Consider the following 27,552-nt stretch of genomic DNA (forward strand, 5'->3'; position numbering starts at 1 on the left):
GGAAAGCAGATGCTTCTGATACATACCCCATTGCCTGAATTCCCTTTTTGTTTTTGACTAGCATTTCAGTTTTGTTAGCCCCTAAAAGCAATGCCCCAAAGTCAACCAGAAGCAGTTACAGAAAAGAATACGGTTGTCCTGAGATCCCTGGCTGAGATGCTAAGAAAAGGATACTCCCTTACATAGGGAGATTATATGCAGCTCTGGATAAAAGGATGCTGTTTCTATGTTCACCATTCAGGGGTAGTAAAAATCCATGGCCAAAATTAAAAATGGACTGGCCAAATGCAAAAGGGAATGAGGGGCAAATCAGGGAAGACTATTGGGTTCCCTCGTCATATTAATCTCACTCCTAAAGCAAGATGATTGGGCTCTCATAGTCATAAGATAGGGGAGGGAATGTGAGGACCTTACTTTGCAAACTCCATTTTAAAGGAGAGGCTTTATCTTAAGGGGGGTAGATATCAGCGTCAGAAATGTGCAGCAATGGCAGAAATTTGAAAGGATAGCTTAGGCAGGCAGATCACTGTGAGTTCGAGGCCAGCCTGGTCTACAAGAGCTAGTTCCAGGACAGGAACCAAAAGCTATGGAGAAACCCTGTATCGAAAAATGAAAAAAAAAAAATAGCCAATTAAGAAGCTAAGAAGTAGAGTTATAAAATTTAACAAGATTCAGATATTCTTGGGAGGCATCCTGTTCTTGAAAATACATTGTGAGTTATTAATGGCTCTTTGTTAGGTTTTTTTTTTTAAAAAAAAAAACTTTATTTATTAAGTATACAGTGTTCTGCCTGCATATGTCCCTGCATGCTAGAATAGGGCACCATATCTCAATACAGATGGTTGTGAGCCACCATATGATTTCTGGGAATTGAACTCAGGACCTTTGGAAGTGTAGTCAGTGCTCTTAACCTCTGTGCCATCTCTCCAGGCCCTCTTTGTTAGGTTTTTCACACCCAAAAACTGACCAATTGTTTCAGAAACTACCTTATTCTATGCTGTCCTTACCCAATCCCAAGACAACAGGACATGAACTCCCTAATTAGGGCATTTACCCTTTAAAAGTTCTATGCTCCCAAGGTTCCCTGTCACACTTTCCACACCCACCATGCTGGAGTGCTAAAAAGGTGTCGGTCCAAAGTTGAGTTTGTGTATTAAAATCCTTCATGTAATTTGTATTGGAAATCTGGCTCTGTGAATCATTTGGGAACCAAAAACTTGGATACAACATATATATAAATAATTTAATTATTGGACAACAAAGCCCCTACTAGACATTACAGGCTAAGAAATAAAAAGCACAATGTTAGGGATGGTCTACCCATTTTGAAATTGTTGGCCAGGGGTACTCATAGACCCCCAAATATTACAAACTATTTTCATTGCTCTTGGTTACCTCCTTAAAGTGACAGCAAAGTCCTATTGTTGAAGCTATCATAAACTTGAGTAGTAGACATAGACAGTTCAAGTTGGTTTTTGCCAGCAAGCTTCATTCCTACTGGTTAATTACATTGACTGCTGAAAGAGAAAAGGTAATCATCAATTGTATCCAGCTATCAACCCTGAAAGCCACCACAGCAGCCTTCCTGGAAATATAAGCCCATTGGTGCCATAGTAACACATATCCTGGGAGTAACCACAAGATTTTGATTGGTTCTTAGACCCATTCTACAAGAGGGAACTAACTCCTGGCATAATTACTAGGACAAGGAACTGTGACTAGAGATATCACAGGCTTAGAACAGAACCTACTAATATTGTTCTGCAAATGAGATATAGGGTTAAAATCACTCTTAATAACTTCTTGTTACAGGTCAGGCGGTGGTGGCGCACGCCTTTAATCCCAGCACTTGGGAGGCAGAGGCAGGCGGATCTCTGTGAGTTCGAGACCAGCCTGGTCTACAAGAGCTAGTTCCAGGACAGGCTCCAAAACCACAGAGAAACCCTGTCTCGAAAAAAAAATAATAATAATAACTTCTTGTTACAAATATAGCTTAGTGCTTGTCTCCGACCTCATGAAAGAGGCTGCTTTTTGCAATAGAGGGCAGTCAGCATGGAGAAGCACAACTGCTCAAGGTGCACAGAATGAAAAACTTCAACATGTTCAACTCTAAATGGGACACCTAGAACAAAACCCATTCTCTCAAGGTTCATGGATAATTATAGAAGATGCCAAGAGGTGATAGATGTAGAGGATTACTTTAAAAAGATGTTTTCTTTTTTTTTCCCAGCATTTCCTCAGTTTATTTAATGAATAAAATAATAATTGAATGAATTGCATTTTATTTTCATGGTCTCGATGTCCCCCATCCCTGGCACTGTGTGAGCTCACTCTCCATGTCTAGCTCCATGTGAGCCATCAGTAGAAGCTTATGAATATTTTTACGGGCTACTTACTTATTTGGAACTATTTTCATGCGTTTCCCTCATCTACAACTCTGAGTACATTTATCTTATTTGAGGCAGCCTTCTTGAATGTAAATAAGGAATTTCAATGATCAAACACATAAGCATTTGCACAAAGCTCCTTGATATTCATGATCAAGATTAATCTTCATATCTTGCTCTCTTACTGCGCTCTTTATGTAGATAAGTAAGACAAATTATGACAGTGTACACTTTCAACTCACAGGTTGTAGACGTTGAGCTAGAAACCATGGAGCCAGTAGGCTGTTCCCTGTGTGGTGTTATACTCAGAGTAGGACCGTGCTGTACCACAGAGCTTTGGGTAAAAGGCTGTTGGGGAACAGGATGTTCATGGGGTTTCCAAGTGTCATTCAAATAATACTTAACAACTGCAACGAATTATAGCTGTATTGTACAGAAATATGGACAACTCTAATTCCAAGACCATTATTACAGCCAAGGAATTTAACAGTAACGTGACCAACGGCAGTAAACATGAGTTCATTAATATCAGTTGCTTTTGAGTCCTTATTTGATTTTCCTCACTTTTATTTCTTATATAATCTAAAAAAGATGTTTTCCAGACACAATAGATCAGTTTAATTGAAACCATTCAAATATTCAAAGCAGGCTGAACCCAGAGGAAATTTCATCAAAGAGTAGGGATGGAGGGCGTGAAGAGTATTAGCCCTGTCTCATAAGTAATAGTTACTTAGCAGCAGGTACTATCCAGGAATAAGCTAAGTACTTTTTAATAATTACTTTTTTTTCCTACAAAAGGACTCCAACAACCTGAAAGATGAAACAACTAGTCTATGCTATACAACTACCAAATGATGAAGCAGGAGCACAAATCACTACAGACGGTTAAAAGATTGTGCCCTAACAGCTCAACATTACTAGCATTTCAAAATGTTTGACCTTTTCCTTCTAATTATTTAATTACCTATCATGATGCCAGAAACCGACAACTATCATCATCTATTAACATTCTGTATCATTATTCAGGTGGCTAAGTATCATGTTTTGATTTCAGAGTCCTAATTTAGCTAGATGCTTATATGATTTAGCTTTGAAGGTTTTATTTATAATAATTTATGAAGATGTATTTATATAACTATCTGATGTAGAATTTTCACTTTTTTATTTCAGCATTATTTATAATGAGAAGTGCCATAAATGACCACAAATATACAATTCTAGCCATTTAATATTTACATTCACATGTTTTAAAGATCATTTCCTTTTAATTTTAATATAAAGGAGAGGTACAAGGTCAAAAATAAAGGCCCACAACAAAGCTAAGAGCTGGAAATTTTGCTTCAATGTGCTGACATGCTTCAGTACTCCTAAACATCTAACTTGCTTCAGAGAAAAATGGATTTCTAGTTTCAAAAACACACTGGAGCACTCTAACTCAATGTCTGCCTCACTCATCCTTGATAAAAGAGCTTTGAAAATTACTATCATCATAATCAGCATAATCAATACTCTGAAAAGATTGCACACATCAGCTGTGATAGAGTAAGAAATGCACTCTCTCTTTTGTGAATCTAAGCTGCCATTTCAAGCGAGAGCAATTTTGAGCACCTTGCATTTTTCAGTGTACCTTCTGCAGGCTATTTTAATGTGGTATTTGAAGTATTTTAATGAAATGTGATATTCTCTGCTTTTTGAAAAAAGATTAAGTGGAGAGAGAGAGAGAGAGAGAGAGAGAGAGAGAGAGAGAGAGAGAGAGAGAGAGAGAACATATGAAGTAAAAATTATTGTGCCTGAGGATAGGATACAAAAAAGTGATTACTTACTTGCAACAGTAAAATCTAGATGTTGCTTATTTACCTTATTAGCTTTTTCTAGAGGGCAACAGTACATGTGTGATTTGTTTTCTTCATTTATACAAACATTTAGCAAAAAGCTAAGTTTTGCTAGCAAAAGAGGAACACTGGCTTATTGCACCATTTTGTTGTTTTTCTAAAAAAAAATGTGTTTGTTTTTATTGTTACTGCTAACACAAGTACGATGTCAATTTCCTTGTTTTACTGCTCATTTGCTCCTGTTTTGCCAGTGATACGAATGCACAGTGGTATAAAACTGCACATGGAAATGAGAAAGGAGCAACGTGATGCTCTCCAGTCAGACCTGCTAACAACTTATATATTGAAATTATGTGGAAGCTAGATAATTATAAAAGCCAGCTAACCAAATAACAGCACATAAAATACCTATCACAAATATAAGTTTTGAACATATTTCTGGTGTACCATAAGAGGTATGCATTATAAGCCATCAAACATACTCAGGTTTGTTTCTACTAACATGGCATTTTGACATTTAGTAATTATTTTTTTAGGATGTTCATCAAAAAGACTCCAGAGATATATACTTAAAAACAAGTATCAGCATAAAAGTTAAAATCTAGCAGTGACAATAAATCCTAATTAAATAAATATCAAGCTGCATATTCTGGAGTATTTTACTATGAAAAATAATATTTTATGAAAAGATAGAGTTCATGGTAGAGCAAAATATATCAGAACCTGTCTCAAAGAACAAGATCATGTACCACAGTATTTGTGGTCTAGAAATACTAGGATACAATCATAACTTTATTAAAAGTAAAAAATAAAATCATATGCTTTATTAGCAAATGCATATTTTGCTCAAACTAATAATATTTTGTCTGTTTTATTTCTGTTCTGAAGGTATCTTTGGGATACTCACAAGTCAAAAACAAATCCTGTTTTTGTTTGAAAGTCACACTGTCACAGTTACTCGAAGAAATCTCTCTATTTTATAAATAAAATATATGGTATATGTGTTTATGCTAGTGATGTTAATTAGTATATGGCATGAAACATCCTCTATCTTTTTAAATAATTTTATGTTGTGAAGAAACCTAACTACCCTTCTTATTCACTATGGTAGTTACTGAACCTATACCCTGGTATTATCATATTTCATTTTTAAAAAGTTTTCTATTCAAATCAGTTAGTGAGAAACAGCTAGCCATGCTCCTACAATCCTTCCTAAAGCTAACATCAAAAAGTAAAATTAAGCCGGGCGGTGGTGGTGCACGCCTTTAATCCCAGCACTTGGGAGGCAGAGGCAGGCGGATCTCTGTGAGTTCAAGACCAGCCTGGTCTACAAGAGCTAGTTTCAGGACAGGCTCCAAAACCACAGAGAAACCCTGTCTCGAAAAACCAAAAAAAAAAAAAAAAAACTGAGAACTGAAGAACAATGGCAATGGGTTCTTGATCCTATTGCACGTAATGGCTTTGTGGGAGCCCAGGTAGTTTGGATGCTCACCTTAATAGACCTGGATGGAGGTGGGTGGAGAAACCTGCTTGCTCTTTGGGCTGAGGAGGAAGGAAGACTTGATTGGGGGAGGGGGAGGGAATGGGAGGTGGTGGTGGGGAAGAGGCAGAAATCTTTAATAATTAAATAAATTAATTAATAAAAAAAAAGGAACTAAAAAAAAAAAGTAAAATGACTAGTTTTCCTCTTTCTTTTGTCATTCCAATACCAGAAAAGGAAATGCAAGCATTGGTGGTTTTAAAATACTAAGAACATTCATTGAAGTGGTCAAGTCAGTATTGAGAGGAATAAAGCCAACTGTACTATGGTCTTACAAACTTTTATCAGGTTATGGATATTCTCCACCATGAATATACTGATCAAAATTATAAAAAGACAGAGAGGAAATAAAATTACTATATAAGAATTCCACATGTACCATAATTGATCAATAGTTGCCTACTATTGACAGTTAATATTATGGTTATTAATATGCATAACCAACTCTATTTGTCAGACAACTTGTCAAGAAAGAGACTTAATACCAAAATTCCAAGAGTGAGAGCTGGTGTTAAATGACAGCACTTGACACTCTCTTCCTCCTCTAGAGCTTGCATGCCTACCAAAGAAGAACACAACCCTCAAACTCTGCCTCTTCTCTAAATAATTTAGGACATCCTGTTCCGGGTAAAAATCACTCTAGAGTAAGAGTACAAGGCATGCTCCATCACTCAAAATCCAATGGTTGGTAAATCACTATGGTGATTTTTGAGGTCACTTGACAGCAGTGGAGACCTTAGCCAGTTGTAGCTTATGGGCTCCTTTATATACATCACCCCAACACCAAAAGTCTCAAATTCACTGCCCTGACTCTCTGTGGTGAAGTGATTTAACAAAGAAAAGGTTGAGATGTAACTCAGGCTGACACATAAGGGTGATTCTGGCTCACAGACGGCTGGGGCAGAAAGATGCTGAGCACATCCTGGGCTAGAGAGTACAACCTTGTCAAAAACAAAAGCAAGCAAACAAAAAGCTTTATTTTTCAAAGCTAAATCAAAATATCATTTCGTGATGGAAAATTTGGGTGCTTCCCCTTTTCAGAGAATCCTGGAAAAAGAAAGTACAATGTTTATTATGTTGTAAGTTCTCTAAAGGAATTCAAGAACAATCTTAGATGGGACCATTTTGCTTGTCAAACAAGTTAGCATACTTAATGAGGTTGTAATTGCCTCAGGAAACTGCTTGTAAGTGAAGGATAACAATCAAATGGTTAAAGAATTGCAATCTGACTCAGAGTTAGAATCCAGGTTTTTCCACAATATTCATATTCACCGCCTAATCTCTCCACAGAGCACGCACACTTTTCCCACATAAACCAACCCAGTTTATTCACACTCCCCAAAGTCATCCTATCCTTCAGACTCTAAGTTTACCTCAGTCCTGGGGGCTGAACAAACATGGCCTAAGAAAATATAGGAAACTCCTTGCTTTTAGGTTTGGGTAGACGAGAGTATGTCAGAATTCTAGCCAATAATCATGAAAAGTGAATCTGTTGCGCTACATCTAGCTCAACATTTCTCTCACTTATGGGGGAGTAAGCACAGGAGTACTCCTTTTCCTTGTCTCTAGACACTGCTAATGTTTGGCCCATCTGTACCATGAGCCAATACAGAAAGAGAACAAAAGCCAGAATGTACACCAAAGGATGGACTAAGTAAACCTGAAGCAACAGTATTTGGCCATGAAGTGATCAATGGTTTATTCTTGGAAATAGAAAATTAAAACTATAAAGACACAAGAAAGTACATAAAAAACATATCAGAGATCCTCAAGTCATTAATATAATAGACTTATTAGTCCAAGGAAGTGGAATAACTCCCCCACGTTGGCACCATATAGTGATAGATACCTACCAGTGCAATGGCAAAGCCCACATAATGATGACCTTTCATCTGGTGCCAAGACTGTGCATCAAAGACTCAAAGGTAAAGAACCCCGACTCTCACTGGTATAGCAGGCTTTCTATTGGACCACCAACCAGCTCTAAAATTGTTGGGAGCCAAGCAACCTAGTCTTGGATCAGAATATGACTACCTGTCCAACAGGTTTCCTCAGGGCAAAACACCAACTGAAATGGATTCTCCCTTGGCAAGGACCAGTAGACCAAAGGACAACACAGGAATTTGCAAAATTCTGACAACTTGCAGATCTTCTTCTCTCTCATTATGTTTTTGATTTTTTGGGCAGTTTTTAGTTTTACTTTCTCAGTCACACACACAACAGCTGTAATTTTCTCTGGAAATTCTTTTCTTTCTTGAATACTTTACTAAGACTCAGCAGGGGACTAATGTGTCTCAAATCTCTTTTCCGGGATTACTAACCACAACTCCTAATCCTGGGAACTTTTCTGACTCAATAGAGACAATTAGGTACATAAAAGAAAAACAGCACTTGGAACATTAACCATGTTTTACAGTTCTGGAAAGGAGCATAAGGAAAAGGCCTCAGGAATACACATAGTGCCAACTGTTGAGAGTAAATTCCCTGGATACCAAGCAGATATAGTCTTTAGTCTAATCCAATGGGAAAATGCAATACAAAATATGGGATGGATAAATGCAACTTTTCCATACACAGCAGCTTACATTGGAGAAAGAAGTATGGTATAGTGGGATGGGAAAAAGAGTGCCTAATCAAAGTCTGTCTTTTATAGAGAGATTGAGACATGGGACCTCCTTGTAGAAAAGGGAACTGTATAAAAGCATGTCTTAGAGACCCACACTGGAGCACTGGACTGAAATCCCAAGGTCCAAATCAGGAGCAGAAGGAGAGAGAGCACGAGTAAGGAACTCAGGACAGCGAGGGGTGCACCCACACACTGAGACAATGGGGATGTTCTATCGGGAACTCACCAAGGCCAGCTGGCCCAGGTCTGAAAAAGCATGGGATAAAACCGGACTCACTGAACATAGCGGACAATGAGGACTACTGAGAACTCAAGAACAATGGCAATCCTACTGCACGTACTGGCTTTGTGGGCGCCTAGGCAGTTTGGATGCTCACCTTACTAGACCTGGATGGAGGTGGGAGGTCCTTGGACTTCCCACAGGGCAGGGAACCCTGACTGCTCTTAGGGCTGATGAGGGAGAGGGACTTGAGTGGGGGAGGGGGAGGGAAATGGGAGGTGGTGGCGGGTAGGAGGCAGAAATCTTTAATAAATTAATTAATTGACTAATTAATTAATAAATTTTTAAAAAAGCATGTCTTGCAGACATTAAAGAATTGCTTGGGTTTGATTATTGTTGCCCTTAACCACTGTATCCATTTCTATTACTTTTTAACTTTGTATCCACAAGTATCTGCCAGCTGCTCTAAGGGCTGTGAGAGCAGGAGGTCTGGCTGGACAATGAGTTAAGTTTGCAAAAATGCAGAACTCTATGTCTAGAATAAGGTTATGTAGTGGGTAGAAAACCATATTTGAAGAAACATAAAGGGTAACAATGGGATCTTTTATAATGATTACTATGTATTTCTTAAAATATGATATATTTCTTGAAAGTCGAAAATTGACGCCAATAATAAAGCTATTCAGGTAAGCCTGGTAGAAAAAGCTCAGCTAAAGTATAAAGACAGTTCAAGCTATTGGGGCCACTTGAGTACAGGCCACCTGGTGGTCAGAGTTTTTCCTTGCTCTATCACCCCTTACCCATGTCAGGACCTGAGCCTGAGCAGAGGCTGCACCCAAGATACAAATAAAGACATGGAGACTGACTATTAGTTATAAATGCTCAGTCTTCCCTATGCTTTCCACACTAGCTCTTATAACTTATTTTAACCTGTTTCTCTTCATATATGTTTACCTCAGGGATTTTTGCCTTTCTTTCATTCTGTGTGTCCTACTCTGTGTCTGTCTGGCCCCAGGCCTCTCCCTCTCTTTTCCTTCCCTCTCTCCCCTCCTGTTTCCTCTCCTCTCCTCTCCTCTCCTCTCCTCTCCTCTCCTCTCCTCTCCTCTCCACTCCTCTCTCTTGTCTTCTGTTCTCTTTTCCTGAGCCTAGATTTCCCCTTCTACTTATTCTTTCGGCCCACTAGCCCTGCCTATCGCTCTGCTGCCTAGCTATTTGTCATTCGACTTTTTATTAGACCAACCAGGTGTCTTAGGCAAGCAAGTTAAAACAGCTACACATATTTACATAATTAAGCAAATGCAGCATAAATAAATGCTACATCCCTTAACATAGTTAAAGTAATATTCCACAACACACTGGGGCTCCAGCTTATCTCACACCCTGCTGCTGACAGAGTCTACACACCTGGGCTTCCATGTGTCCATTCACAAGCTTCTTTGTCTATATCTGATCATGCTGTTCTTGCTCTGGACACAGTTCTGCCGTTTTGTTTGAACAGCTAACTGAGTGTTCACCTTCAACCTTGACCATCCCATGGGCTTGATCTTTATAGCAAGTGCTTCTTTCCTGCAACTAGTTTATTCACGATCTTATCAACACAGCAACAACTCTACATCATATCTACCAGCCTACTCCTGGAACATCTTCAATTCAGCTGTAGTCTCTTCCATTCGTTTTGTAACAAGACATATGCAAATAGATGAACAGATGGATAAATTGATGTTGATTTATGAAAAATTATTGAGGGATGTGTAATGTGTGATAAGAGAGTTAATATTAGTTATTAATATCTAAATAATATAATATGAATATTGACACCAAATTGAGTACCAAGATTATCTGGGGCATCGCTACAACACAAACCAACCCACCTTGTGAATTTACCTTTATTCCCCAAACTATGACATCGTGAAAACACAGAAAATTGTTCCTCTGTTTCTAGCACAGCATGCTCATGACCATATTAACTAGCAAAGCTATCTGAACTAAATTTGTTGTAACTTACAAAAGAATTAAAAATTATTTGACTTTTACAAAAAGCATTTAGACTTCATTTAGTTCAATTTTGTCTTTACATAGTAAAATGCCATGTGATTGCTTTAATAACCCACCCACAGTGTGAATATTACAAAAACTCTATTCAAATCAGTTTAAATTCAATGTATTTAGCTCTCATGTATCATATTTACATATCTGTATTCTACATACTGTGTGAATGCATCATATATTCACTTCCTATGCATTAACTACATAATCTGTGCAGACTGTCTACCCTTAAATAGTAAAGTATTCAAAATATTTACCTGATTATTTAATTTTCTGAGATTAAAAAGAACATAAGGCTATCTCATGCTTTCAAAGACATAAAAATGAGAAATTTATGATTTTCCTTACTGCTTGTTCAGTTGAATAAAATTTGGTCAACACTGAAGATGAGTGACTTGACAGACCTTTCCAGGGGTTAGATTTGTACATCAATTAGGCAGGAAAATCCCCCTCAAGGGCTTACAACATAAGAGTGGCAACAGTTTCACTGCATGAACACAGCAAATACCAAGACAAGTTGTTTCTCCTTTTGTGGTTCCCCTCCTCTCATATCCACACCCTCTGTTGTCCACTCTCAGTCTAAACAGCACCAGCAGAGTCTCTTATTGGACTGTGTTTCCTGTTCACATCTTCACTCTCACCGTCATACTGCTTCCAGTCCACAGGAGTCCTTTTCTCTTGCAAACCATGCACATACTTCAGAAATACACAGTCACAGCGTTGATCATGTAGTCCTCTTATGCATAATCTTCTGCCAGTTTTTCTATGGAGGACAAAATTCAAACCCTTTCACCTGTAAATCCTCCTACAATTCCCCTGAGATACTTCACATATACTATGGTATATATTTCAGTCTACTTGCAGTTTTGTCTTTGGACCTGCCCTGGGGAGGATACCAATTACAGATTTAGACTAAATCAATACATGAATTTTAATCTGTAAAAATTAATTTCCTTCTGGAATACTCTATCCAAGAAGCTTTTCTTCATCACTTCTATCATGCCAGCCTGTGAAGCACATCCTAGTTTATGTGACAGCTCTTTTGTGCTCTTGTCTCCCTAAGTGTGAGCTCACATCCTTCAAGTCCATCTCAGTAGGAACAATACCTCACATTATACAAGAATAAAATTCATTTTGAGCAGAGCTTAGTGTGCACAGGGGAACTTCTTTCTTTGTTCTGCATGCATGTTTACTAAGCAGGAGATACTTAGAAAACACCATAGAAAGACTAAAATGAGCATGGCAACACAATAATGTAGGATCAGTTTCATTCATCTTCTTATCAGAGAGGCATGAACTTATTATACTCCTGAGAGTGACTACCGTCGGACTGCCTTCTGTAAGTAGAAAAGTTGCAAGTGCAAAGAGACACAAAAGCTTCTATATGACACTGAAAAGGCAATGATGTGTAACCAGAAGTGGCAGATTGTGGGGCAGAAGTAAACAGGAAAGAATAAACTTGGTACCTAGAATGAGAATTGAAACACATGAGTCATTTCCTCTTTTGTAGGACTAAGCACCGCTATGACCCCAGGCTTGCCTTGAATTTGTGTTCTTCCTCTCTCCATCTCCTGAATGCTGTTATTACAACTGTGTACCACCAGGGTTGGCAGGAATATGTGGTTAAAGACAGCGTATATCCTCTCCAAGGATTGGAGACATGTTTGCATTTTTTTTCCTCTAAGAAAATTACTATCCATGTTAACATTACAAAACTAAACAGACTTTTTAACTATTATAAGTACTACTCCGCGATTAAAAATAAAAGATTTCTTTGGAACTTAATGCACAAAATCATACCTTTCTGTTCATTCAAATCACATATTACTACCACAATATAAAACCACATGAGACAGGGTTTCTCACTGGCTCCATGTCCACAGTGTCTAGGACAAAGCTGCTGCCTGCTGCTAAGCTCCTCGTGTAAATTTATGAATTCACTTTAGTAGTCATTTGAATTGTTACAGTATGATTTATGAACTGAAGCACATTCTGCTTTGCTATTTCCGAAGGAAATCTCCTCATGAATATAAAATTGGGAATTGGAAAGACATTTTCAAATCAAATGATTTAAACTATAATATCTGGATATAAAATGAGCATTAAAACTACCTTATTTTTAGAGGATGGGGAAAAGGAAAAACTTAAATTCAAATAATGTGTTTATGTGGTGCACACAGATTCACAGCTATGACTTAGATTCTTTTATTTAGAAAAAAAAATGTTAACATTTTATAATTACAATTCCTGGTGCTTTCGGATGAGCTATTTTATTAACTAGTGTAGAAGCAAAAATGTATTGAAGATCTGGCTTTTTTTCTTGAAAGTCATGTGTCACACCTGTAAACTACAAGCAAAATTCAGCCCTGCAGAATACAGTAACTCTCAAAATATAGAGAATTAGTTTCAAATATTTCATTACTAAGTTGAGTTCTGCAACTATTTTGAAGTTGTATCATGAGGAAGAATGACATAAGAAGGAGATGCAAGATAAACTCCAGCCGTGATACAGCACCAAGACCCTGAGGCAGACACTGGCCTGTGAGACAAGGGATGGTTTCTGTGGAGAAGGCTAGAGATTACATTTCAAGAAGTATATGGAAAGAAAAGTTAATGAGTGAACAGCACTGAATGTTGAAGGAATGGCTTAGTTGTAACACAATAAATATCAGTTATAAACAGGCTTTATAACATGAGTAGTTTATGGTAAAATATTCCCTGAGAAATGCATGCAGGAAATGCCTTGGGTTAGGCAGTGAATATCAGCAGGGCTGAAGAGAAGAAGGAAGGCATGGAATGAAGGGGACCTTAGGCAAGTGCTGCAGTAGCATAAATAAGAAGCATGATAAGAATCAACCTTAAAAGAAAAGGTTAAGCTAAGAAGTAAACAAGATGTCAAAGTAACAAATACTGTTCTAACATTTTAAAATGGAAAGATCTAGAGTTATATCCATACAGGGTGGTGTGGTGATAGATCACTAGAAAAGATGTTCTTATTTTATATTATTTATATCATAAATGAACAACAAAAGTTGGTTATAGAAATTATGTTAATTATACCAAGTAGTTAATATATATCAATTATTTAATATATATCCTATATACATACAGTTATATGTGCATATATACATTCATCAATATAACTGAAGTTATATAAATAACTAAATTCAAACCATGACCAGGCTTTTTTATTGTTTGCTTGTATTTATTTATTTAGGCTCTCTGTATGTATTTGCTTAGGTGCACGTGTGCCATGTTACATGTATGGAGATCAAAGGACAACTTTTGATTGGTTCTCTCCTCTATGTTTATTCTGGGGCTCACATTCAAGTCATCAAGGTTAGTGAAAAACACTTTTACCTGCGAGTCGTCTTGCCAGCCTTTGACCAAGTCTCAGTATATTATTAAATATATAAAATTTACATAAAAAATTTTTAAATATAAGATAAAAAAGTAATGTGAAATACATGTGTAACTTCTAGGGAACAGTCCTTCCTAGTCATACAGTACTTGGCAGTGAAGATGCGAGAAACATCTTATAAAACATGCTTTCTTTAATGATTGGAGAATAAGGAGTGATGTTCCAAAGTAGTGGTTGCCTTTAAATTGGAGCACCAAGGAAAACGACGTTTCTCCTGAAGTAGTTTATTTCTCATCCTATAAGACTGATGATGTTGACTAACTTTATGACTCATCTCCAGGAACTGTTTAAAACCCCATGGAGTTCATACTGGGCACTAGGGTTAATGTATCCAACCAAATCTGGTCCATATACATCACGCTGTTTTCTATGTGTTGAATGCCACTGCCATCTATTTAAAGAAATCACTGCCAATCTATGGAACAGGTGAAGCATATTAGTAGATCATTCTGAGTACCAAGTCCCTAATCAGATAATCGCACGTGATCACAACTAAGACCCAGCACATCTCTGCAAGTTATTTTTCATTATCACAAAGACACTGGTTAGAAAAATGAGTTCTATTCCATTAGGGTACAAATACTTCAGATATCAGAAGAAGAGGCAATCCTGGAAAGTTGTACTAGTAAGCACAATACCATCAAAAGTTAAATAGTCACTGAACATTAAACAGAGCAAAAAGGAAACCCTGACCAAAACTTCAGAAACAAACTCAACAGAAGCTTCAGAAACTTAATTCCATGATCTTAAATAATGATATTCCCCATATGGTCAATAATATTTTACACCTTCATCTGTTTTTTCATGTTATTTATTTGTTATAATCTTTCATTTTTTCCTTGTATGATACATTACATTTTACAAATTACATATTTGTAAATAAATATTACAAATAAAAATGAATCAATAAATACATGTAAATCTTTGTTTTGGTAGTTTTTAGAACTTCAGTATTCATTGTCCAGACTGTCAAATAAATAATACCCTATATGTAAAAGAAAAAATATATATACATTTTCCCCAAGAAAAGAGAACCAACTTCAAAATTCCTAACTTCCTTCTGAGCTGGATATTGTAATATTGGCTATGAGAATGCAGAGCTTTGATATTTTCTATGTCTTGAAAAATCTTCACATTGGTTTACATTTCATTAATTTTGTTGTTTAAACAACATTAAGTCATATTTGTGTTTGGTATAAGCATATTTGATAAGCATAATAATGAGGTTCTGATTTTCTCCTTGTATCTTAAAACAACATAAGTATTTCCATAGAATCTGTGACTTATCTGTGAAATAAAACATGGGACAGGATTTTTCTCAATTTGTGTGAAGATTGATAATACATATAACATAATTAGAATGATACTTGACCGTACTAAACTCTTTGTAAATGGCCAGTCTTGTGACAAATACTAAATTGTTTTATCATTCATTTTCTTTGTATAGTTTAACTTTTAAAGAGGAATGGCTGATTTACCACATGAACTCATTTGTGGGGAGAGAGCCAAGGTAAAAAGAATGCTAAAAACAAAAAAAAAACTCTCCATCTATATTTGCCAATGTAATTACCACATAGTATGTCAATGGCTCAATTCATTAACATCACTCCTTCCAGGTACCTGTGCGGCTTGCTGATCACCCTTTCTTATTCCTATGGGAATGAGCATTATTTCCATTTTGACGAGCCTGAGATAGCAGATTGTCCATTATTAAGCACACATCTGGCCCTGGTTGTTAAGAACTGGTTGTTTTCAATATGAGGACAATCTAGGAGTATTTCTCCAGAGAGTTAAACAAGGTTGAAATGTGTTAATCTCCTTTATCCCTATTTACACAGTGATTTACAAGATGGGATAAGCGTGCTCTTGTAATAACAGTCTTTTGTTATGATTTTGTGTAAGTTCCCATGTTAGAAAACCAAAATCAAGCTGTCCTTTATTCCCCAGCTTTGCTGCTTATTCCACACCGGGCTCTGAATGTAAAATCCCTTTTTTAACATATCTAGATCCCGTGAAAGTGGGAAGCAGCTCAACTTGGAGTTCACAGAACTCACAGGCTGAGGAAAAATTTTCTGGTTTTAAAGTCGTGCAAATATTTGCAAAAGTGCTGAACTGAAAAAGAACAATTAGAGGGAGAGGTCATGCTGACTCTGAGCAAGAAAGGGGTCAAGCGTGGCTGGTCTACTGCTTGCCATGGTCCTTGGAGATACACTAAGCTTGACTGCTGTTTTCTGTTTCTGCTTTCTTCTGTTTGTCCAAAAAAGATGAAGATGAATAGGACCAATTCAAATTTTGGTTTAAAATTAAAGAGAAATATGTATTTGGTCTCCCTTTCCTGCTCATCATCCTCTGCATTACACTCAAAAAACATTCTCCTGTAATTTCTTTCTGAAACCTAGGGCTTTCCTGTCTCTAGCCTCTTGATCTTCTATACTCAAGCCATCTTCACTTCCCAGTCAGAAAGACAAATTGAATACCATGGATTCACTAATTGATTTACTTAAATATATTTTCTGCTTCCAAGTATGTAAAGGGATTTGATTCTTTCTTGAAATGACCCTACATCAAAGAGTCTCTTCAAGAGAGAACAGTTTGTTCTAGCTGTCCCTAGTTATTGGGGCATAAAGGACAGATGTCTAATCTGCTCCACGCCCTGTTTCTGTCGAAGCAGTTACGGAGAACCCAACTTCATCCCAGTGTTCTATTTTGTTTTTGTCCTCTGTGAAACCAGAGTCTCCATTCATCAGCTTCAGGCATATATGTCCCACTTTTCTACACAAGTGTCCACTGGCTCATATCTTCTAATACCCAGACCTGGGAGAACACAGGATGCTGACTCACAATGAACAAACCTTTTGGTTAGAGAGATTCAGTACAAGATGAGAGCACACTTTAACCCCAAAGAACCATAAGCTTTGTTCATTAGTGCATAGATGCTTAACTTAAAAAAGCTGGAAAGAGATCAAGAAGTCTGTAGGGGATCTGACTAAGTCCTCTGCATTTATGTTATGGATATATAGCTTTGTGTTCTTGTAGTCTCCTAACGGTAGGAGCAGGATGTGTCTGACTCTTTCACCTGCTTATGGGACCTTTTTCTTCCTACTGTTTGCCTCTTCCAATCTTGATGTGATGGTATGTATCTGGTCTTATTGTGATTTCTTAGACCACATTTGGTTGTTGTTACTGGGAGACCTGCTATTTCTGTAGGGAGACTTGGGGTGTGGATCTGGGAGAAAAGAAAGGTGGGGTACAGACTTGAGAAAGGGGAAACTGCAGTCAGGATATAATATATGAGAGAAGAATAAAAATAAAAAAAGGAAAGCTGTAAAACATAATAGAATACTATTAGAAAAGCTATCAATATCAGTGATATTTTAGGCAATAAAAGTTAAGAAAGTAGTTTGGATGATGAGGTGATTGGGATAATATACTGAAACTCTTGGTTCCATGCCAAGTAGAATCAACAACAGTTAAGTTTTAGTACTATAAATTAATTTGAAATATTTTATATAGATTAAATTCTTGACAGATTATTTACCATTTATTTTACTGTAAAAATAAAGAATGAAGTACATATATATGCATAAATACATACATATATACATATATGTATATAAAGAGAGACTTCCCTGCTTAGATCTGTCTCCTGAATGCTGGGTCTAGTCAAACTGCTCCCTGACTTTCTTCAATTCCTCAAAAATTCCCTGTTCTCTTCTTCCAGAGGCCCTTACATAAGGTGCTGCTTACCTTGAATTTTTAGTTTCTCAGGTCATTTATTAATTCATATCTTTTATCCTTAATCTCAAAGTAAATTTGTTTGAAATCTTCCCCACATACTTTCTAGTCTGGTATACAAGTCAACATAGTCCAATATCACATTCTCAAAGCACCTGATGATTTTCCACAGAGGAAAATGACTGTACCTACCATGATGGTGTTTAAAACTATTGTGACAAGTAAAAAAATTGTATCAATTATAACAATTTTCTGACTCATTAAATTCTTCTGCACTAGATTATAAAGGAACATAAAAGATGAGTTTTCTCAAATTTTGTTTTTATTCCAAATTATCTAATATCTCCTTTTTTGATAATATGGATGATGTTAATTTGACTTTCAAAAAGAAGTTGAGGAGACAACTGTATTTTATTGTTATCAGTAGATGAACCATGTCACTAGTTCACAATATTAGTGTTCATGTCTTTACTTAAACTGCAACTTAACTGGTAACTGATGGTTAAGATCCTTATAAACTAAATGAACAAGTCCATTTGGAGAGGAGAGGCAAAAGGAAAGGAACAAAATAGAGGCTAGCCTGGGCTACATTGTGAGTTCCAGCTAAACCTGTTTATAGAGACCAGAACCTAGTTTACAGAAAACAAAATAAGCAAGCAAGGAGGGAGGGAAGGAGGAAGGGAGGGAGGGAGGGAAGGAGGGAGGGAGGGAGGGAGGAAGGAAGGAAGGAAGGAAGGAAGGAAGGAAGGAAGGAAGGAAGGAAGGAAGGAAGGAAGGGAGCAAGGAAGGGAGCAAGGAAGGGAGCAAGGAAGGGAGCAAGGAAGGGAGGAAAGGAGCAAGGAAGGGAGGGAAGGAAGAAGAGAAGGAAAGGGAAATAAGTTGTTTTTATTTTTTTCATGTCCCACAAAACGTTCAGTCATGAGTTGTGAAAAAGTAATAATTTTTCTGGAATCTGTGCAGAGAAATTTTAAGTTATCAATCATAAAAGTCAGAGAAAGCACCAAATTTTAAATATATTAGTGAAGGATAATTAATATTGCCGATACAAATCAAGACAGATAATTTCAGACTCTAAACAAATAAAAGAATTAATTAAACAAACTCCTTAAAAATACCTTTTCACTTCAGTTTCTAAAGAAACTTAGACAAACTTGGGATATAAATGACACAGGTAAAACATAAAGACACTAATAAAAAAGGTGAAGTAATACATCAATTTTTAGAAAGATTCTTATAAACAAGAATATGAATGGAAATAGTTCCAAATAGATGCAAAGTATTTACTACTAACATCAGAAAATGTAAACCATAATTAATCGGCACCAATAAATATGTATGTTATCATTTTCCTTTTTGCTTTGTTTCATCGGGAGAGAACAAAATTATATTTAGCATTCATTTGTATTCAGTACTTTTCTGTCTCTATAAAAATTGATTTTTTAGCATGTATTCATTGATTCTTGGTGGAGGTGAAAGATGGGCGTGTCAGAGAATTGCAAGAATCAATTCGCTCCTTCTGCCATGTGGGTCCTAGAGACTGAACTCAAGCTGTCAGGCTTAATATCGACAACTTCTTCCTACTAACCCATCGTGCTAATCCTCAAATGTATGTGTTTGCAGAAGCTGAGATGTATTACTACTAGAAAAGAAGAGAAGTGATTCTAGTGCTATAGTTAATTTAATCGAAAGCATTTCCAACATCAGTCATCTAACCATGTTTTTGCACCCATTCTCAAGCCTAAGTTGAAGGTCCAGGTTCAATGGAAGGTGTAATATTTTCCAAATATTTCATACGTTATAGAGGAAATGAGATTGCTGTTTTCTAACTGCCCCAGACCAACTAATTTTAAATTCTAATTTGAGTATGTCATAAAGAAAACTGTATATTTCTATAAAAATAGTGATGGTTGAATTCTTGCTAATGCTTTAAATAATATCAACGTATTTTTCTCTGTGTTTCATGTATTGTGCTGAACATAAAATAAGTCTGTGGCCAGAAAGGTGGATCAGTGGGTTAAGTATCTGATACTCATTCTTGATGACTGACTAACCAAAGAGGCAAGCTCTAGGTTCAGCTAAAGATCCTGCTTAACAGATAAAAGTGAAGAGTGGATGAGGAAAACACCTGGTGGATGATAATCTGCCTCAACACTCATGGGCACACAAGTGCACAGGCACTTGCACACCTACTTACATACATACATTCACCACATATGCCATCATGTACTCAGGCATACATAAGCAAACATATGCAAAATGAGAGTGGTAGTCATGGTTTTGTATCAATAACTACATCAGATTAGGTTTTGTCTTTTGCTTTCTTTTTGCTGGTTTTTCATGCATAGTTGATGGTGGTAAGAAAATAAGGATTTTCCTAGAATGTGTGTTTAGACAGACAGACAGACAGATAAATGATAGATAGATAGATAGATAGATAGATAGATAGATAGATAGATAGATAGATAGATAGATAGGGATAGAGACATATAAATTGGTTTTTCAAGAAAGGGTTTCTCTTTGTAGCATTGGCTGTCCTCGAATTTGCTCTATAGTACAGGCTAACGCCTCCAGAATGTAGGGATTAAAGGTATGAACCACTACAGCCTGGCTGGAATACAGTTTAAATAATAAATGTTAAATCATTTTTGTGGTAATATATATATATATTACATATATATTTCAGTTATATGTTTGAACTATATAACTGAAATAGTAAAAATGTCATTTTATGCACTTAATGGAACTTAGAATGTTCTTAGCTTATATTAAATAATCAGAATTATATTTTATAATCAATAAATACTGTCTAAAATAATGTCATTCCCTGGTGGGGATAAATTGGTGACTTATAAAAATGTTCGATATGGCATTGTAAAATTCATTCCTAATTCTACTACATATAATAATATACTTTGTAGTCTAATACCTAAAAAATTTCAAGCACTTCAACATCTATTCAAATCATTTGCCTATTTTATAGATATCTTTTAAATTGTTTATTGAATAACTTGTACTCTTTGTCCAAATCCTTCTTTAGTTCTAATCACCAGGAATTTGCTTGCATAAATTTTAAATGTCACCTATAAATCAGAAAGGATATTCATAAAATTACTATAGGTGAAATAACTGCCCTAACATTTGAAATTAGGGATGGTTAATTAAATAAGTGGCCTACTTCTTATGACTACAGTTGAGATCTGTCCATTAGCAGTAATCGGAACTGTGACAATGTGTTGACATCAAGTTCACTGTGTTCTAAAGTTTAAAATTTAATAATTCAAAACAAAAAAGGATAAAGACCAGTATTAACTTTCTGGAAGTCTTTAAAACTTGAGAGTTTCCAGTGTTTACCTGCATGAGGGTACCTTGAATTGTTACTGTTTTACAATGACAGAAATGTTAAATATAAAACACAGGCTCTCAACATTTCAATGAGTCTAATTATTACAGAGCACCTCTTGTGTGAAGCCTATAAGATGTAGTCTTTCTGTATGAGTTCCACTCATAAAACAAAAATGAAATCATAAAATATTCTAAAGATGCATTGAAGACCTGAGTCCCTTTCTAGTACGATGACTGCATATGCTTTATTTCCAAGTTAATGTGGAATATACTATCTCCAAAGGATACAAAATTTTCTTGACATTTTAAGACATAAAATTTCTAGAACACAGCAATAACATAAACATTCCTGGTAGTGTTATTCTTGAGAAAATCCACCTGCTATTCAATAATTGCTTCCATACCAAGAAGGAATATTTCATATTTCTCTGCATGTTTTTCTCAGACCTAACATAAGGAGACCAGTGGTACAACAAGCACTCAAATACCAGCTGAATGGAGAGATGGGCAAAAATCATTTATAGAAATTATTTGGAATGAATTTTGTGTTATTCTCAGGATTTCAAAGAAATAAATGTGTATTATATTCACAGCAGGCATCCTCAAGGCAAAAGTTGTGTTCCCATCCAGCAAGTCTCAAATTTAGTTCAAAGTCTCACAGAACTAATAGCATGAACCATTCTGAACACTGCTAGATTAACTCATATTCTATACAGAAGAGGATGTAAATGAGAGTTGATTATATAAGAAGACAATGAAATAATGCATTCACATACTATAAATATTACATGTGTAATACTTCTACATGCATATTACAAGTATTATCTGCTTACTATATGTGTATTGGTCAGGATAGGCTCAAACTTGTCTACAGGGAGTTATTCCTAAAAGTCTAAAAGCTATGAACAGAGTCCTCAGTGCATCTGTTGGTGGAGAGAGTCTGCAAACTACTTCATGGAAGTGTTTCTTCCTCAACTCCTTAGGAGCCGAATCAACATCTATAGCTGAGAAGATTAAACTTTCTATTAATACTTAATTGCAAAGACGAACTTGTTCTCTTTTCAAAGGGTAATGACATGGCTTACCTACTGCATATGAGGTTAATTTCCCAAAATAAAAAAGAGGAGGAAAAAAAAGAAGTACAACTGTGAATTGTAAAGAAGAAAACCACCATTTGGAAAGAAACCAAACCAAAGTAGGAGCCATGAATTTGTAATTTATAATTCAAATGGAAGAAACTCAAGTTTCCTTCTAGTATTTAGAGTTTTGAGGAACTAGAGTCACAAGAAACTTGAATTGAGTTATCTTGAATTATCTTTATATCTTTATTTTTATTTATTTATTTATTTATTTATTTTGGTTTTTCTTGGAACCTGTGCTGTAATTAGCTCTTATAGATCAGGCTGGCCACATACTCACAGAGATCTGCTTATCTCTGCCTCCCAAGGGCTGGGATTAAAGGCATGTGCTATCACTGTCCAGCTGAATTATCTTCATTCTTACAATAGATAGTATCCATGACATTCCTTCAATCTTCCAGAATCCTGGTACCCTTGTTGCTAAAATAAATAGCTAATGTTTAGGGCGAGTATGAGCACTAATTCAATGTAAAACGTTAGTCCTGTGCCATTTGAGCGTCTTTCTTATCGCTATTCTATGAGAGAGATATTTTAAAATTACATATTCACACTATAAACATGAGATACTAAAATCATGGTCTCCAAATTACTTTTATCCAAGATCATTCACCCAAGTGGGTATAAGCAAAATACTGAAATCTGTTGTCTCTAATTCTTATATCTGGCCTTCAAAGGTTAATAACAAATATAAACCCAATTTAATATTAATATTTTTACAAGGCCTCAAAATCAGTTAAATCTCCTAGACTCTTTGAACATCTAAAACAGTTCATCAGTAGTCAGTACTTCATGTCAATGATAAATGTAAGCAGATTTTTAAAGTTAAGCTGGAAAAAAAACTTTTTCCGACACAGATTTTGAATAAGTATGTCCGAGGTTTTAAAGTGACACACTGTGATACATATAGGAAGTGCAGCTAGGCCAGACTCTATATCAGTAAATACTAAGGGCAACCACGTGACCAGTTAGCATTGGGACAGAATTGAAACAAAGAAATAACACTATGCCACTGTAGCCAGTGTGTGCTCTAAGAATTCAATCTATCTCATATTTCCTACACAGATTTCTGCTCTAGAAGTAAGGAGCCTCAAGTCCCGAAAGAAATGTAAATCCCATCACCAGAATCACTCTGCTGAATTTTTAAGTCGTTTCTGTAGGACAAGATAGTTTATCTAAATGTCAGTTAGCACTGTAAATTCATTTAAACATCCATTTAATTATCCAATTAACTCCAGTTAATTCCAATTAACACCTTCTTTTAGATATACAGTAAATAACCCAAGAACTTGTTCTTTAAATTTCTAAGCAAGATGCAAGGTTTTTCTGTCTAAAAAGAAGAGATTCACTGGAAACAGTATCTTCCACAAAGCATCCATACATACGTCATTAAGTTACTAATGTGAAACCAAGAAAGATGCCTGTAAAGTCTAAGATAGAATCCCTAACATATTGGAATGTGAGTTGGTACTGGGAACTGAGAAGGTGATGAAAAGGCAGAGGGCATAATGCCCAGTGGTAGATGCAGAAGATACTTCAGATTGGACCAATAATGGATCGTTTATCTAATTCAAATCTAACATTAATGCAAAACTGAACTTCGGGAATCATTTAAGCTTCATTGAGAGCTTAGTTATACATATATTACTAAAAACAAGAAAATGTGGCATGTGGTATGTGAAATTACAATTCTAGAAAACAACTCAATTAAACATAAGAGTATGTTAAGAAAAAAATTTTTAAAAGACCTAGACAGAGCGTCCTGTAAGTCAAATTGCATAAAGCTTTAATGTCATTGATAAAACACATAAGCAATGCTTTGGAAGTAATAAATATTTCCGCTTTGAAATTTATGTTATTATTTTGATAATGGATTATGTGGGTGAAAATATGTTAATCATGCTACAAAAACCACTGCTTAGTTTATTTTTTATTCCAAGCATTCTTGCTTCACTAACTACCTGTTACATATTTAAACCAATTGCCTACCTGAACTCCAAATATTTTAACAGCAGAAAATTCCCAGTGACAAGCTAGCATCTAGCCGAGACAACATTGACAAGGAGTAAGAAAGTGGGTGCAGAAGATTTTAGATTTCTGCTGTGGTTTTTTAATCCCTTGGATGCATTTATGAGGTGGATTAGCTACACCAAGGGAAAATAACAAGAAACATTTGACACTGAAACTGCATGCCATTTCGATGTGATTGTACCTCTGCTTGCAGCCTCATACACAACCAAGGGAGCACGGATAGACAAAAAAAATTAATAAATGCAACAAATGCATCGCAAGAATTAGAAAGTGGAAAGGAAAAGAGTTCCTTGTCCACAGTGACTGCTCTACAGAGTCAAAATGGAGCGGTGTAGAGTCCCCTTTACTCCCTCAGTGTTCCTCTCCCTTTCTCTCCCTCCATCCTCCTTACATCTCCCCAGTCTTGTCCCCTTCCAAGCAGTATTCTTGAAACACTGCACCAAGCCACTCACCTGTCATCATTTTGCCAGCCTTGGTCCCCTAGCAGCAAATCCCGAAATCTGTACCTGGGAGGCAGAGGGGGCACTTCGCTCTCCAAATCAACCATTCTTCCTTAAGGGGTGGGCAACATCCAACAAGGGATGGAGGAGGGCAGCGAGGAGCAGAGAGTGCTGAAGAGGGGTACCTTTCTGAGGAAGGTGGCAGAAGAGCCTGGGGGAACCCGGAGGAGGAGGGGTCGCTTGGCCGGAAGCTGTGGCTGAAAAGGGGGCTGGCTCCTCTTCCCCAAGGGTGTGATGGGGATGATGCAAACCGAGCACAGGAGCAAAAGTCTGGCTGCGATTCGAACCGGCGCTGCCAAGGAACCGCCCCCAGGTTCGTTGCCGCCTCTGGTCCCTGGGACCGTGGGGCGGGGGTAGAGGATAGGGAGGCGGGAATGCAAAAGTTTCTTCGCAGACAAAAAAAGAAATAAAAGGAAGAATCGCGCGGTGCCTAGAAAGAGGGCAGGTGGTGGGCGTGAGCGCCGCGTGATGGCCAGGCACTTTCCTGAAAGGCAGGGACCAGAACCTCCCCCCAGGGCATCCCCAGCGAGAGAACTGGCTCTGAGTGCAGCCTGTCGGGGGAAGGCAGGAGCGAAGGCTTTGGGCTTGGCTCTCCCCGCTCCCTGCACAGGTCTTTCCAAGCAGTTGCTGGAGACCCAGCCAATGAGCCTCCCCCTCATTAGCATAACACAGTGACGGCATGAGGGTGCCTTGGGGACAACCAATGGGGGCGAGCTCATTAGCCTATTCCTGAGCTCCAGACCCTTCCCGAGAAGAGGATGAGGGGTCCAAGGAATGATCCCAAGTGTCACCAGCATCCCTGTTGTGGTCGCCTTTAGTTTCTGTGGACTTAGTGGAAATGGATTGTTCCTGAACAGGGAATCCCCGCTCTCAGCACGAGGAAAGCCCTTTCTCTCCCCGCCAACCCCCTCCCTTTTCTTCCATTCTAAGAAAAAGGAGGTATTTCCCTGGTCTGAGGAAAATTGCTGGGCCATCCTTAGGAAGCAGCTATGAGGAATATTTCAATGAAAACTAAAAGAGCATCCCGGAAACAGACAGGGCAAGACTGAGTAGCTGTTGGTGGTGCCACTGGGAGCTTGTGATCTCCTAGGTGCCAATGTAGGGGCAGACTTTTCACAAGATCACAGGAGGAAAAGAACTCAGAACTCCCATTTGGCTATTTACCAGCTCCCTGGACTTTTCTGAACCCTACTATCCTACTATGTTTGGTTCTACTTGCACACATTAGTTTTTCCTTCAGGGACAGATCCCTGAGGCTCATATATGCAGAAACAGCACACTGCACCTCAGGAAAGCAAGGGCAGGCGTTGCTCTGACCCTTACAACAAGATCATCATGAAAACAGGGCCACAATGGAGCCAAACAACAACTTAATAAACGCATGTTTTCTAGGGTCAAGAAACACATTAAAATGAACCAGGCTTCTGCAGTCTTAAAGAGAGAGTTTAAGTAAGAAACAGCAAAATGAAGATCAGGTAAACTTTTTTTTTTCTTGTTGTATTTGTTTTTAGTTTGGAGGGAAGTAAAGTATGCTTATCAAAGATATAGTAATTAATTCATTTTGAATAATTCTTAGTGGAGATCATTTAGCAGAGAAGCCATAAAGAGAGCTAAAATGCAGAAAGAAATCAACAAAATTGTCGTGAAAGCAAATGAATTAATAGCAACAAACAGTTGAAGAGGCACGGCCATGCTTTCCCTGTGCCTTCTCCTTCCTGCTCCTTCCTCTGTCCTAGCTTTAGATTCCCCAGCTCTCCCAAGAATGGTGAATGTGTTGTGTTCTTCCTTTGAACCCTCCAAACTTCATTTTGCTAGCGGTGTTAATTATAATCTTTAGTAATCATCTATGTATTTTAAAGGTCTTTTCTCCTCCTTTTCCTGTTCAGTGCCATCAAAATAGTCAAACCTCGTCCCATAGATGTATTGAGATGCTAACTAAAGAAACAAATGAAATAACTATCCACCTGCTAGATGCAGAGTAAATGATATTTTAAGATAGAGCTGAGCTTCTTATTTTCTTTTTGTGGCAATCTAAATTGAGAGCTGAGTGATCAAACAGTTCAGCATAGAATGAGTGACTCTATTAAAAAGAATAAGTAAAGATCTGATTGGCTCCTAATGTCACACACAATTAGCCTTGAAAGACACTAATCATTATTTTCTACTGTACTCAGCCAAAACAGTTAGACACAACTATGATAAGGGAACACTGGCTTTCTCTGTACCACAAAGCACTGATAAAAGTAGTAAAAAGTTCCCAATTCTCCAACTTTAGGAAATAGCAATTCAATAATCATGGGTATCAAATAACTTCTGATATTTATAATTGAGAGATCTTTTTGTTCTACCTTTTTCCACTTTTAGTTGTAGAGTTTTTCTTTTGTCATTAATTTTGGCTTCTAGTTCTCGCACCTGATTTACATTTTTATTCCTTTGTTTCTTCTCATGTCAAGGCATTCCCTGCTGCTACAACATGTTTTCCTGTTCCAGGCTACACTGCAGTTTCTCTTCACTGTGTGATTCCAGGATTTTTATCTCATCTAGTCTTTTTTTTTCTGTGTATATGGAAAAGATTTTAATCTACTCTGGCATGAGATTCAATTTGGGGAAATAAATTGAAACTTGGTGCTTCACATTAAATTCCTAAACTATGTGATCCTAGCTAGTGTTGTCACATTTCCTATACATTTCCTAGTATGGATGAATAGAAGAAGAGCGATCTATCTATCTATCTAT

The 27,552-nt window shown here is 37.0% G+C and overlaps 1 protein-coding gene and 1 long non-coding RNA gene across 4 annotated transcripts in view; one reads left to right on the plus strand and one right to left on the minus strand.

Annotated features, from left to right (window-relative positions):
* Positions 1-25,274, minus strand: part of Kcnt2 (potassium sodium-activated channel subfamily T member 2) — a 367,931-nt gene extending 342,657 nt beyond the window's left edge. For all 3 annotated transcript variants that reach the window (XR_009057124.1, XM_057769358.1, XM_057769359.1), the window contains exon 1: positions 24,769-25,274. Coding sequence is in view for 2 of the 3 variants with exons in the window: in XM_057769358.1 (XP_057625341.1) it covers positions 24,769-24,863 (95 nt within the window). In the remaining variant the exon portion in view is untranslated. The remainder of the gene's footprint in view (positions 1-24,768) is intronic.
* On the plus strand, positions 25,053-27,350 carry LOC130874281 (uncharacterized). The gene is made up of 3 exons (XR_009057125.1): positions 25,053-25,129; positions 26,209-26,291; positions 27,270-27,350. It is a non-coding gene; the product is annotated as an uncharacterized LOC130874281 (long non-coding RNA).
* Positions 27,351-27,552: the final 202 nt, after the last annotated feature.

Source organism: Chionomys nivalis, chromosome 5 (assembly GCF_950005125.1).
Source record: "Chionomys nivalis chromosome 5, mChiNiv1.1, whole genome shotgun sequence".
NCBI classification, from domain to species: Eukaryota; Metazoa; Chordata; class Mammalia; order Rodentia; family Cricetidae; genus Chionomys; species Chionomys nivalis.